General features: G+C 49.3%; 1 protein-coding gene across 2 annotated transcripts in view; it reads left to right on the top strand.

Moving 5' to 3' along the window:
* Positions 1-14,150, top strand: part of LOC119105929 (solute carrier family 15 member 2) — a 59,955-nt gene that overhangs the window by 5,762 nt on the left and 40,043 nt on the right. Inside the window, exon 1 of one of the 2 annotated variants that reach the window (XM_037229497.1) lies at positions 11,044-11,617. The exons of the other annotated variant lie outside the window; for it this stretch is intronic. Within the exon in view, the coding sequence (XP_037085392.1) occupies positions 11,542-11,617 (76 nt within the window). The 5' untranslated portion in view covers positions 11,044-11,541. Of the gene's footprint in view, positions 1-11,043; positions 11,618-14,150 lie in introns of those variants that run through there. 2 annotated transcript variants of the gene reach the window in all.

Raw genomic sequence — 14,150 nt, 5'->3', positions numbered from 1 at the left:
TACCGTGGCCGTCTCCGTGGACGGGGAAAGAGATCGTTCTCTCGTCCTCCAGCGGCATGAGCTTGAGCCCGGAGCGCCTGCATCGCCAGGTTCAGCAGGCACGAAAACACATGATGTATATGATATTGCCCAGTCTTCTGATGATATCGTTCAGTTCACAGCGCGAACTCATTTAAATGTGATGGAATTCAGATAGTACGAAGCATTCACTTGGTGCCACCCACATTTGTTGCGAAAAGCGAACAGTCCACTGCTAAACAAGGATACTTATCTACATGCAACTTGTCGAATGACCTGGATAGGTGTGCCAGGAAGTCTTTCAAGAGAGCTGGATTTTGGAAAGATGCTGGATAAATGTCCGCAGACAGCATCCAGTTTCAACTCAAAATCAGGGAACCAAACCGACCGTGAATGGGAACTTGAAGCCGGCGCTCAGGATGCTTAAAGAAGCCTGCAACTAACGCCGATCCAACCGAGTGAATTACTTCTACAGGATTTTGTGCGATGCTTCGCTCACCGATCGCAAATTGAGGAGGCAGGAGGGGCCGGGTCAAAGGCAGTTTTTTGACTGGTTGTGGCCAACCAGCACCACATGGTTAATGCTAACTTTCTGTAATTGGTAGGGCAACTTGACCCTCTGCTGACCGGTGGCGTTGCCAGTGCTTCGAAAACTCAGGTTTCGTTCTCGTAATCCGTCTAGACTATGATCTATTTATCTGTCATCCGGCAAAGTGAAAACGTGAATGCGGCCACAGACGGAAGGTGCCAGTGGCATTCCATGCAGACATGTGGGCATGTTGTGTTTTCGGTGCAGTCGCTGGTATCTGACGCGCTAGACATGCGCTGTATCGGTCATACCACATCGACATGCCAGCGGCAACTAACAGTCGCCAGCAGGGGCCTTCAGAGTAATGTTTTCTTCGCCCAACCCACCCACTATCCATGGGGCAATGGTCACTGTCCATAGCCACCCACTACTCATTACTGATCAGTTGCATCCAACAACTACCAAACCGTTTGCATGCCACCAGCATGCTAGTTTTAAACCATGGAGGAGATTTAGGAAAGCTTGCATTAAAACTTTGTCCTTTGTGTTGATAGTTGCAAGAGTAGTGTAAATTGAGTAAGTTTTGCCAAAAAAGAGCAAACTAACATTTTGGGCATGATACACACCCGATATCTAACAAGCGCCTTACCCACACGATCTTCCATACTCGTGATCTTTTCTAAACCTGTGTCCAGCACAACTTGTTCCCCACTTCATATAGATATTCCAAAACCCAACACGTGGACTCCTGTAGTCGCCTCTCGAATGGCGGAAGACATTCCAGCAGCCGCATAGATCGTCATTTAGTTCCCTTCCTGCGAATCCAGCGCTGGATGACCTCGCATTGCCCTTAATCGCAACGCTGGCCAGACTGGCTGCCCTTAATCGCAACGTCGGCCATGCCCCTCACGAATCTGTTTCCTGTTGGGTCACCTTTGAGAAGAAACTAGCAGGTGGGACAGTGGTGGAACAACTCAAGGCCTAGTGTTTACAAAGGCAATCTTCGCCTTTAGTTTGGTTTGATACGCACTAGCACAGGGACATAAAGTATCTCTATGCTCATGCGAAGCAGATCACGCGAGCGAAAAACAGTGCGATTCCCTGCACTAGAAGTTCGTGGTGTCTCTGATTTCGTGCTGTCATGCTATGTCGTCAGTAAGACTCGGGGCGCAGTTAAGCGCCTACAAGAGCGCCCACAGCAGCAATCCTTGAAAGCTGTGAGATATAGGTTACCATAAACCAGCAGTGTATACTTGAGGTCTGCATAAGTTCCGTCCGGCAGACATGGGGAACGTGACTACATCGGGGCTACCTGGAGTGGCGGACCGCGAAGGCCGGTGGTGCCAAGGGTGGGCCGGAGCGAGCCGTGGTCACACTCCAACGGTGGTGACACTTATACCGCGGTGATGCTTGCAATTTGATTATCAGTAGCTGATGCATTTTTCAATTTGGAGGTACGTAGGGTTTATTGTGACTGTTACTCGGTTTTTCTTTGTGAGTATGATAACTTCGTGGCGTATCACGCCAAATAGACCAAAAACTATACGCACGCTTTTTACTCCTCGCGTCACGAGAAGAGCCTCAGAAACCACCTTGCCTACGCATTTTCCCCACAAATATCTGGGCGGCTTTGAGCAAGGTGTTTAAAGCTTGCTTAGCCGAGTTTCCATTCTTCTGCGCAAGTGTTGTGAAAATTGGAGGTTTTTGACTTTGACAGTTCACGATTTAAGACGTTTTTCTTTAGTTTGTGTCGGCTAGATGCTGCTTTGAAAGTGACAACAATGCTTATATCTAACAGCAGATTAACTCAGGTGAGCTTTTCGAGACTTCGTACATTAAATTCATTGTCCTGAAAACAAAACTATGGCATTGGCAGCTTGCCAATGTGACCTGTTTAAGGTCTCATTCACTGTTGTTCAGATACATCATCTCACACAGTTTGACGAAAGCCCGTCAATGCCCTTTTTCTCATGGTTATGCACCACAGGAAAAACGGGGCTCTATAGCAGCCGTAGCTCGGGCTTCTGTAGCAGTTCACAAGCATATTGTCTCCAGCTTCCTGATTTCCGTGATATGATCCTGGTTTGGAATGGATTGTTATTTTTCTCAGGGGTTTCTCTTGTGTAATTTTCTTTGCGTGTGCAGCCGTATTGAGCCGATGTCTGCAGAAGAAACCAGCAGTGTGTGTGCCGTTTCCTTGGTTTTGCACACTATTCAAAGCAGCTCTCCGTCAATGATGGTTCTTGCGTCGCGCGCCAGTCGGCGCTCTCCTTTCCACCATGCATGCCTATTCTACCATACCAGAATTTCGGACCAAGAGGCTCCGTGATGGCGAAAGAACTGAACCATCTGTGGTTGAAATAACTCGAAGGCTTCATCGAAGTGCATAGCCCCGGCGCATCGTTGCTCGCATACCCCCAGCACATTGGAACGCGCAGTCTAGCTGTGACAACGTTTTCATTACGTGTACAGAATGGCGAAACTTCTGCGTTGGTTGTGCTGATCAAATTGAAAGCATCGGTATCGACACCTCGAAGACACCAACACGGGACTGATATATAGAGAAACACGTCCTCGAGGGCGGGACGGATCCCGGACCACAGATTCAAATGCCGTTGGCAGGATACATGGCATACTGAATCATCTCGGCACCATTTGCATTTTATGTGTTTCAGTGCTTCGTCACACGGAACCCTTTTATGCCAGGAAAAAATTAGCACAAATGAACTGTGAATTAAATAAGAAATCAAGTAAATTGTGTCTTAGGTAAGTAACGAAAAATGTGGCAAATTCGTTATTGACTTTTGAATTGGTTGGAGCAGGCCGGTTAGTCTGAGCAATTTGAAAGAGGGTCAAATGAGAGAGGTCATCACTAAGAAGTTATTTATTTTAAGAAAAGATAATCTGATCTGACGATGTGATGTGGCGATGTGACGGCGACAGCAGTACTTCATATTTTTGCGTTGGTGTTGTAATTTGGTGCACTCATTGTATGTTTAATTGAAAGTGGATGAGAGCACGGCTGACAGTGGCGACGAGGGTGATGTAAATATATGTGACTCTGCGTGAGTGTGGTGTCCAATTCTTAGACGAGCCAACACCTTCTGCTCCAAACGGTATTAACGGTACACTGATGGCCAAGGCGTCACGTCGGGTTTAATGACATGAAGCTGTGACCTAGTGGTGTCTGTCCATCGTCGTAGCCAAAAATATTTTGTCAGTGTGCGAATAGAAAATTACGGAGACGTATAATCAACGGGGATCTCTGTGATAGGAGAGGATGTCAAAGCGTCCTTGGCATATTGGTCAGCCCGCTCACTAACCGTGATACCTACCTGTCACGGAGATTTCACCATCGGGCGCCAAAAGAGATGAACAGTGACAAGAAATTAAACGAACTGGACTTTCACTCCTCGGACGGTAATACTGGCACCGGCTGTTTGCACTTTTTCGAAATGAAGGCAGTGTTTTCTTGAAGGCCATATGTATGGATTGGATGAGACACATATACAGAATTACCGTCATGTCGATTTATTTGAAATCTAAGCACCACTATGGTCTGAAAGCTGCTTCGAAGGAAAAAAATCCAATTCCCGGAAACCTGGTGGATTTGGCGCTTTGTGGCGTCGTAGATGGACGTCTACCGAAACTGGAAGTTCCTCACACGGCGCAATGACGCTGTAAAGTAAACTTGAAAGGGTCTTGAAAGCTTTGGCACCTAGCTTTGGCGTTGTATGTGGAAACAGTAGTTCAGCGTAGTTCTGAAAAAGGGCAGATCATTCTTCTTGCAATGGGATTTGTTCCAATGCAATCATTTTCAGATGGTCTAACGATCATTCGGCGTCGCATCTCAGATGTTTGACATATAGGCAAACCAGCAAAGAGAATACATATGGTTTTTCGTGATCGGAGCAGGCGCACAACCTGCGAGTATTCCAAAGAGGGCCCGATGTCTTTGACGGACCTGCCCATGAGACTGAACTCGCTGCGCCCACCCATATTTCACCATCGCTGTTTTGGAATGGTTTCAGCAACTACCTACATTCCACTGCTTCTCATGCTCGTGTTGATTCCAGAGGGGCCTTCAAGTCACTGTTGTGCTCTAAACTTGACGAGGCACAATGGCGTAACCGATGAGTGGTAGGGATCAGGGTTGTGGGGAGGGGTGGGGGTGGATCCATGCCTTCCCTCTTCCCCTCCTTGGAGGTTGCGGGGCCTCTCGGCTAAATTTTGGTCATTTCAGACACCCACCGCGCTTCTAAAATATAAAAACGGCTCCGAGCCGTCAAAATAGGATTCTGAGGCAAAAACGTTCTCCCGGATAGACAAATCATGACCTTATTTGTGTTAGATATTCATTCCACCGGAGGTTGTCTTAGAGACTTATGGGCATTAGGAGAGGGCTGTTCAGATGCCAAGACTCTCGGAGAAAGACGCTTGTCAAAAACAACAACAACAACAACAAAAATAGAGCATCGAAGTGATAAGGAGTCTCTTGACTGGGGACCGTCCTGCAACCCGATTTCGCCCCTTCCCTTGGCCAAACCCTGGCTACGCCGCTTGAGAGGCGTGAGTAGCCTCTGGGCGCGAGAGGGCCCTCATTCAAGGTCGAGACTCTGCGAGGGGTCCCGTTTTTAGGCCCAAATTTCGTGAACAGCGTCTATTTGGACGTAACAGAGGGTCCTTCCTGAGATAAGAATTCCAGGATAACCCCGGAATTCCCTTCCACTTTCTGCTCAAGGCTTGTGGGGGGGGGGGGGGGTGCTGAAGCCCCCTTGAATGGGAAACTACAACCCTGCTCTTAAGCTGATATCACAGCAGCAAATCGGATACATGGGTGGTTGAAACGGTGCTGCACTCGTACTTTTATGGAAAGGCAATCTTATTGGAACAATGTAGAATCAATGAACTATTGCAGTGGTTAGAATGTTCAAAATGAATAAATCTGAAAGAAGGCTCTGAGTCTGGAATGCTCAAAGAGAAAATAGTTGAAAGATCATCTAAGGACGGAATGTTAAAAAAGAATGCATGGAGCAGCATTTGCAGTTCTGTATGCAAAGCCAACCTTAGGTTTCTAGATGCGCTGAAAGTGTGCAGTCAACAGTATGGCGTCCAAGACTATGTAATGGCATCGAGAGACGCATGGCGTAAATCGCTGCAATGGCGCCCATATTGGATTTAATACGCTTCTGTACATGTAAAACATTCATTTCTGCCACATTTTGACAATCGAAAGACTATTCTGCCCCGTATTAACATGCTCTCAGTATCCTATTTTTAATTCTTGAAGTTTCATGGGTGCCGGTGTGCTGTTTTAGGTCCACTTATTTACTCTAACAAGATGCCTTCGGATGTTTTCCACATACGGCGCCAAATGTAGCTCCCTAAAGGCGCTGCGAGTGGACAATCAGCATAACACAGCATAATGGCGCCTTGGCCCACCTCAATGGCGCCGCACGAGGACGAGAAGAACGCGCTGTTACGGCGCCCAGACTGAACGTATTTATTTCACAAAATTGAAAATATCAATTTCTGGCCTATTCTCACCACAAAATGAACGTAACTGTCCTGAAGTGGTATGCTGTCAAGCTCCTCTTTCACTTATTGAAATATTCGTGGCTGTCCTTACGCTCTTTGGTACCAAAACCTAAACTGAAGGTGCTTTGTAAGAGCAAGTGAAAGTTATATGATCCTCATGGATCTTCACGCAAAACTAAAAATTCGAAAATGGAAAATGTTGTGCTACAAGAACATGAGAGCATATGAATGCGTCGTAACAGTTTAGAGTATTTATAACTAGGCAGCACAATTTGATATACTTTATGCACGCTAATGCCAACTAATTTCTTTACTCGAGACGAAAAATACATTTGTTTTTCATGCTAGCACAAAGGTATTCTGGACGCTTACGGCGCCAAAGTCCAAGGCGAGCGCCAACAAATGTTTTTCTTGTCTCATAAGCCAAACGAATGTGACAAGAATAAGATACATGTGCTAAAGTGATGCTGTTGAGTATGGCACTTTAAGGACAGTTCTTGTGATTCAAAACAGTGGTTCGTTGGGACACAACACATGTTTTTACGATTCGGTCCTCGCACGGCCCCAAAACCGGGGCCAAATCAGGGTGGACTTTTGCCTGAGGGCATTTTCCTCATACAGCGCCAATAAGCCCAGTTGAGCGCCCAAAAGTACACCGCCGGCGCCAATGCCATTCCGCCTATGGCATGGAGTCCGCCGAATTGGTGTGTACTTCCCCTGGGTGCATAAAATATGACAGAGATTAAGGATGTTGGCGAGGAGGTGGTGAGCGAATTTGGATCGGTAACTGATTGTACAGCGCCCTGTGATTAAAGTTGCATAGTTGTGTTGTTAGCCGTAACGCTAGAAAAATAAAATTATAGATGAATAAACTGAAGTGTCATCTGGTAACCGACAATTTATATCGCAATGTATACTGCAAATTACTATGGCGTCCAATGTGGTCGGTAGCGGTGGAATCTTTGGTGTAAATAAAATGACAACGTAATAAACCGTTAGTTGGTCAAACGTTTGGTAAACAAAAGATGCTGTCACACTGCGTTTCAGATCATCAAAAAGAAAAAAAATCGTCGGTTAATAAACCGTCATGGTGTCACTATTGAAGTAGGCGGCGTGGAAGAACGCAGCAGAACAAAATTAAGAGTTCTAGAATAAAACGCAGTGCGAGATGCGATGGTGAGAGCTTTCTGGCGTCCCACTGGCCCTATGTAGTTATGCAGAATGCAAGGCAGGATCCTGCATGGATATAAATGATAGATGATTGAGATTTCGTTGTACCTTTGTTACATATCGTACTCCGTGGTCCATCCGTTGGAGAGTTGGCGGCATGACATGTGCATACACCTCAAGCGCCGAAGTTGGAAAAGCGCACACTGTGCAATTCGTAAAAACATGTTTTGAAGGGAGGGAAGACGGATGTTGAAGATCGTGTTGACCTCATCCCGCATATACCACGGAGCCGTAATTAATGATGGAAAGAAATAAAGACTCATGTAGTAGTACTAAACTGTGGCGGTCGGCACCTCACCATGACCCGGATATGCAGCGGAAGAAATTCGGTCTTTAGTCCGTTGGAGCGAACATGTTACCTGCGCTTTCTCATTGACAATCTCAGGTTAGGTACGACACCGAGAAATTTGAAAGATGAAACGAAAGGAATGTAGTGTTCTCCAGATGAAGCCGAACATTGGGACCACCACACATGTATTTACTAAAGACCATGACGCCGGATGTTAAATCGAAGGAACAGAACCCGTAACGTTTTGACTACTGCTGCACCTTGTTTAGGGCAGCTTGGAGTCGTGGCAGCCTGTGGTCATATTCAGGCATCCGAGCCCAATTCCGCTATCATCAGCAAAAAGTGATGAAAAAATACCCAGTGGTAATGTGTCCAATAGATCGTTTGTCCTGAAATTAAAGATAATCGGTGAGATGCGGCTCCTTTACGGGCATTCCTTATAATTTGCCTTGCTCGAGCACATTTATAACTTCTGGCAAGAAGATGAGGCTCATCATGATAGCATCGAAGAAGCACAATGCACGTTTCCGACGTGCAACAACATTTTTTACGTCGATAGTCCACCACGGTACTTGGATTCGCGGGCGAGCAGGGCGAGCGGTGCCTGCTCGCCCTGCTCGAATCCCCCACCCCGTGCCTGCTCATCAGAGCGAGCAGGGCGAGCAGGGCGAGCAGTGACTGCTCGCCCTGCTCGCATCCCCCACCCCGTGCCTGTTCATCAGAGCGAGCAGGCACCGGGGTGGCCTAAGTCGAGCGAGGGTTGGAACCAGGGGAGTTGGATGGAGATCGGTGCTCTCCAGACACCGTGGCGGAAGTGTGCGAACCAATGGAATGAGCCTAGGGCGTTTGGGAGTCATTTGGTGAGCGGGCAGCCAAAGCGGGGTTAGCGGCACTTCCGTCGTCGTCATCCAGGACAGTATCAATGTCGGATGCCGAGCTCGAATTTGTGTAAATGTCGTTTTTCTTGCGTCTACCACGCTCCCCTATAGTGAGGAGCGGGAAGAGACGAACTAAAACTAAGTGAAAAGTGAAAAGGTATGTGTTTACGAGGTTATGACACCGAATGGTTATTAAGTTACTTGGATAATAGCCATTTCGACCAGAAATGATCATTTCAGGGCTATGGAATGAAGTGAAATGGATAACAGTAGAACAGAACTACATGCGCCTGGGGGACCAGCCGTCGAGCCTTGGGCCGCGCAGAAACCCCTGCGCGGGACCCCCGGTCGGGGTCCCCCCTATAGGGGGCTGTGGCTGCCGCACGCAGCCTGCCCCGGACATGCGGACGTAGCGAGGATGTAGGATGAAACAAGAAAGAGGATAAGACGGTCGGATCGGCACCGAATGGGTCGATGTGTCTCCTGCTGAACACCCTGGATTTGTCATGACATATTAGCTGATAGCGGTGACCATCTGTCTAGGTCTGGTTGTTACACTGGCATCAGAGGACAACAGCCGTTAGCGAAGAGTGAGATTAGCAGCCGCTGATTGGTAGGTTGAGCACCCATGAGATTGCCCGACACAAACACGGGGCATATGAGCTATAAACACACGCACAGTGCTCACATAACACATGGCGTCTACCACGCTCAACCGCACTCCTCGGCGCCACCTATCGGCGATCCGGTCGTTGGAGGGAATGCCCCACCTTTGCGGAAATATTTCAAAAACGAACGCAATGGAACGTCAGGACCAGTTACCTCCAACAGTTGCACCGTGTAGTGCCGCTGCAACACCGTCGGGGCGTAATAACGATATCAATTTTCATTATTTTCGAATCCGAATTGGGCTGTCCCTTCGCAGTGCCCAAGCGTTTTGTAACAGCACCACACTTCTCTGCAGTCACGATGGCCGCCGTCATCACTGCATCCGTGGCACCTCAACTGGTGCAAATAAAAGTGTGTTCGTCACTGGCCAAGCGGGCGGCAAGGGCCTGTCCCCGAGAAGTGCGTTGGTTGAGTTGCAACTAGTGCTTCACTTTGGACCATGTGATACTTTTATTTCCGAAGCCAAAGTGAGCGTCGAAAAAACGGCACTGTGGTAAATATTATAGGGAAAAATAATAGCCATATTGGAAGGCTTCGTTGAATTCACGGGACTGTAGCTTTGTGCTTGCATATTTGTTGTCTAAACAGCCTGCTTCAAGCTTTCGTGTCATTATTACACAAACGTTTTGAAAATTGCTGCAATGATTTTGAACACACGTGGAAAGAACAAGGCAAATGAAATGCATTACTTTCATTGTCGTGAGTAGGGAGTCCTTTGAGACTTTTCCAGCAGCACCGGCTTCGTCAAGTAAAATTTTGGGCTTTTCAGAGGGATTTCGAGAAAACTGACATTACTGATCAAATCGAACGCGTCTGATCTAACAATAGGAAGTCCAAAAAGGTGGCATACTCTCTTAAGGGCGCTGACTTCGCACCGCTATAACGACATTCAAAATGGCCAGAGAACCGTCTGCAGTACGGATCAGCAGCATAGAAAATTCCCAATTTGCATAAGAGGCAATATTCCTCAGAAAGCGATGACAGAATTTTCCAATGAACGCGCAAGCGATCCATCAAAGGAAGCCAGATTTGCTAGCCTGCACCTGTGACGGCGTGGAGCCTAGTGTTAAGCGGAAGCTCGACTGCTTGATCAGCGAAGGTTTATTTGGCGCTTGTCAGACGGAAATCTGTTGAAAAAAGAATATGTTTGCTAGTGGCGTGTTTCACTAAATCGCATAAGTAAATATCACAGCCGTCGCTTGCTTACAGTGGTCGCAATGCTCTTGGCGACGAAGGGTTATAGAAGATAAATGACGTTCCCCTAAGACATATAACTGACACATTCGAACTCAAGAAAACCCAATTATATTGATGAAAGTAAAACAGTTAGTGTCTCTCGCCCACCAAAATATCCCCGCTACTCCCATTAATTGTAAAACACCCATCATTCCGTTGCGAGTGGTGGGGGGAGAACTGGGGCAACTATTGCCTTCCATTGGAAACCAGAAGATCAGACAGTTTTACGGCATGATGCATGAGCCGACATAATAGTTTAAGGGTGGAGTATCTGTACGGGCTATCATCCTCGCCTACTATCTTAAAACTATGCCGTGTTGATACTAATCAACTGTTGAGGATAATGGTCGAAACACATTTCATTCGGAATACCAAATCTATGGTTATCTGTGGAAAGAAACCAAACGAATTATTGGAAGCCACTCCGCAAAAAAACAGATGATGTTGGCCTGTTTCTTTCATTTATCCAGTGATACACATCAACCGCGCCAAAATCCTCCGCAGCATCAAGGCACTAACTGGATCGATACCCTCGGTTCTCGATTTTGCCGACAGATGTCACCACCATGCAGACACGTTGCTGTTCCATGAAGGTCACCCAAACACAGCAAACAGGTGGCACATCGCCAGGCATCCGGCTGTGCTTACAGTGTTGCGTGACCCACAAGTGCCGCGTGACACGTGAGCGACGTCCGTAGTGCCAACGGTGTGTGACGAAGTGCCGGGGGTAGCGACGACCACCGGTTTCCCACTGGCAGGACGCGACCCGTGCCCGTACCCCGCCCGGCACTCCCGTGCAGTGAAAGTGGATGGCAGCCCAGTCAGCTGTTGATACGTGACGTCACACCGTCGAGGCGGCGTGGACGCGACGCTGGCGTGGATGGTTGGAACGGCGCTGGGGGCGACGGAGAGTCTGCTGTCCAGCACACCATCTTCAATCACTTACGCTTATAGCTCAGAAGACTGCCACGGGTCTGTTGACATCCGCGGACACCAGAAACATGCCGTTTCTCCTCGCCGTTTATCGCAAGCAACCGACAACGGCACACAACGCTAAGTGCAGCCGTGTCCCCTACCATCTTCTCAAGGACGTTGGAGCCTCGGCGGACGTCTGAACCGTGCGGAACGCACCGTCGAAGGGCGCGCCATCCGAGATGTCGCGCTATCGACTGCTGCAGCCCTCCGGCGAGCCGGCCAGCTCCGACAGCGAGGATGAGCTGTGGCAGCCGGGTAAGGCGGGATGACGTGCTGGGGCCACCGAGCAAGACCAGCGGGACAAACTCAGGGAGCGGGGCGGGGAGAGTCGACGGGCTCGAGGAGCTGTTGAAGGCAAGAGAGCAGGAAGCTGGATAAAGTCAGGGGGCGAACTCGGGAGCGGGAGGACGAGTTCAAGAAGCCGTTAAAGGCAGGTGACGAACTCGGGGAGCCGGGATAGGCGTGAGGAAGGCTCTGAGAGTCGGTTATGGCGGCTGGACGGGCTTTGAGGGCTGGTTATGGCGGCAGGACGGGCTTCGAGAGCTGAGTTAAACGACAGGACGAGCTCCGGGAGGCGGGTTAGGCGGGGGCCGCGCTCTGAGAGTCGGGCATGGATACAGGACGGGCTCTGGGAGCCGGCTAGGGAGAGGGACAGGCTTTGGGACCTGGATGTGGTGCAGGACGGGCTCTGGGAGCCGGCTAGCGAGAGAGGCAGGCTTTGGGACCTGGATGTGGTGCAGGACGGGCTCTGGGAGCCGGCTAGCGAGAGGGACAGGCTTTGGGACCTGGATGTGGTGCAGGACGGGCTCTGGGAGCCGGCTAGCGAGAGGGACAGGCTTTGGGACCTGGATGTGGTGCAGGACGGGCTCTGGGAGCCGGCTGGGGAGAGAGGCAGGCTTTGGGACCTGGATGTGGTGCAGGACGGGCTCTGGGAGCCGGCTAGGAGAGAGGACAGGCTTTGGGACCTGGATGTGGTGCAGGACGGGCTCTGGGAGCCGGCTAGGGAGAGGGACAGGCTTTGGGACCTGGATGTGGTGCAGGACGGGCTCTGGGAGCCGGCTAGGGAGAGGGACAGGCTTTGGGACCTGGATGTGGTGCAGGACGGGCTCTGGGAGCCGGCTAGGGAGAGAGGCAGGCTTTGGGACCTGGATGTGGTGCAGGACGGGCTCTGGGAGCCGGCTAGGGAGAGAGGCAGGCTTTGGGACCTGGATGTGGTGCAGGACGGGCTCTGGGAGCCGGCTAGGGAGAGGGACAGGCTTTGGGACCTGGATGTGGTGCAGGACGGGCTCTGGGAGCCGGCTAGCGAGAGAGGCAGGCTTTGGGACCTGGATGTGGTGCAGGACGGGCTCTGGGAGCCGGCTAGGGAGAGGGACAGGCTTTGGGACCTGGATGTGGTGCAGGACGGGCTCTGGGAGCCGGCTAGGGAGAGAGGCAGGCTTTGGGACCTGGATGTGGTGCAGGACGGGCTCTGGGACTGGGCATGGCGACAGGACGGGCGGAGGTAAAAAACTTACGCCTGCCTCTCACAAATTGAAAATGGTCCGATCGGTCTGCTTAGCGCTCGCCCCTGATTCGTCGTTTTTCATGACGCAAATGGATAGAGGGGGGGGGGGGGGGTGATGCCACCCCTGCCTCCTGGTGTTTCCACAGTAATGAAGACACAGCTGAGCGGAAACACCGGTGGATTGGGCTTAACGAGATCTCGGGATTGGTACTACTTAGCCCCTGCATTGCTGCATTCTGGGTGGCAATGCTGTGACATCATCATTTTACTAAGTCATAAGGCACCAACGCTATGGCGGCGTGAAAACGCTGTTCTTTGTGGGCTGATGTAGATGTAAATATGTCGTAAAGCCGAATCGTTTTCAACCTAGCACGTTCAATGAAACATTTTCAGCTGTGAAATGGCGTTGGTTTGCAACAGAGCCACAAAACTATTGCTGAAATTCGCCTCCAGCTTGCCCCCACCAGACAGATAGGGGTGCCCATTCACCAGTGATTTATCCCGATGAACTCTAGCCGGATGTGCTTACAAACAGTGTTTAAAAGAGTACAACATGCAACAACAACAACATATCATGGAAATGAGATGCGGCAAGCCAGACGGATTCGCAGCACCCTGAAACGCGCTTTGAGAAGTTGTAATGCACATCCCGTAGCCTTAGTGGGAGCGTTGTCAGGGTGGATGCAGGGATGGCCTGCCCTTATGGGGTTAGTGAGTAGTGAACCCCGGGGGCTTAAATACAGCGTGTGCCATTTCAGTTCAAGATGGCATAATTTTCCTGCAGAATGGGCAGATTTCTGGTGAGTTTTGCAATCTCTGCCAGTCAAAGAGTCGAGGCCCATATCTCAGTTCCGAAATAGTCTAATAGGAATACGTTAGGGTGTAGGGGGTATTATTCTCTGCGCGCCATTTTTATCTAACCCATCCAACATTATAGATCTGCAAGTTAACCAACTCTCAGGAAGATCATAGCACAGCAACAGCGAAATTCTTGGCACCTGCCTTCCTCACATTACCTTATTTTCACATTTCACTCCATATAGGTACTGCAGGGCAAAAAAATATGCGCAATAATTGCCCATTAATTCATTCAATATGAATATTACGCACGATATTTATTTATTTACCTTTAAATCATCCTTTTTCAAAAGCGCTTTACATACAGATATTCACGCGGGTTGGTCTCGACGAATATAGCGCGGGTGCTGCAACTGGAAAACTTGGTTAAGTAGGATTTATTTTTGCGATCAGGTCTTAATATTGATTTGCATGTAGAAGGGGTAG

This window comes from Pollicipes pollicipes, unplaced genomic scaffold (genome assembly GCF_011947565.3).
Source record: "Pollicipes pollicipes isolate AB1234 unplaced genomic scaffold, Ppol_2.1 Scaffold_6138;HRSCAF=7277_pilon_pilon_pilon, whole genome shotgun sequence".
Taxonomy (NCBI): domain Eukaryota; kingdom Metazoa; phylum Arthropoda; class Thecostraca; order Pollicipedomorpha; family Pollicipedidae; genus Pollicipes; species Pollicipes pollicipes.
The sequence above is the reverse complement of the archived record's forward strand: the minus strand, read 5'-3'. Positions and strand labels throughout refer to the sequence as shown.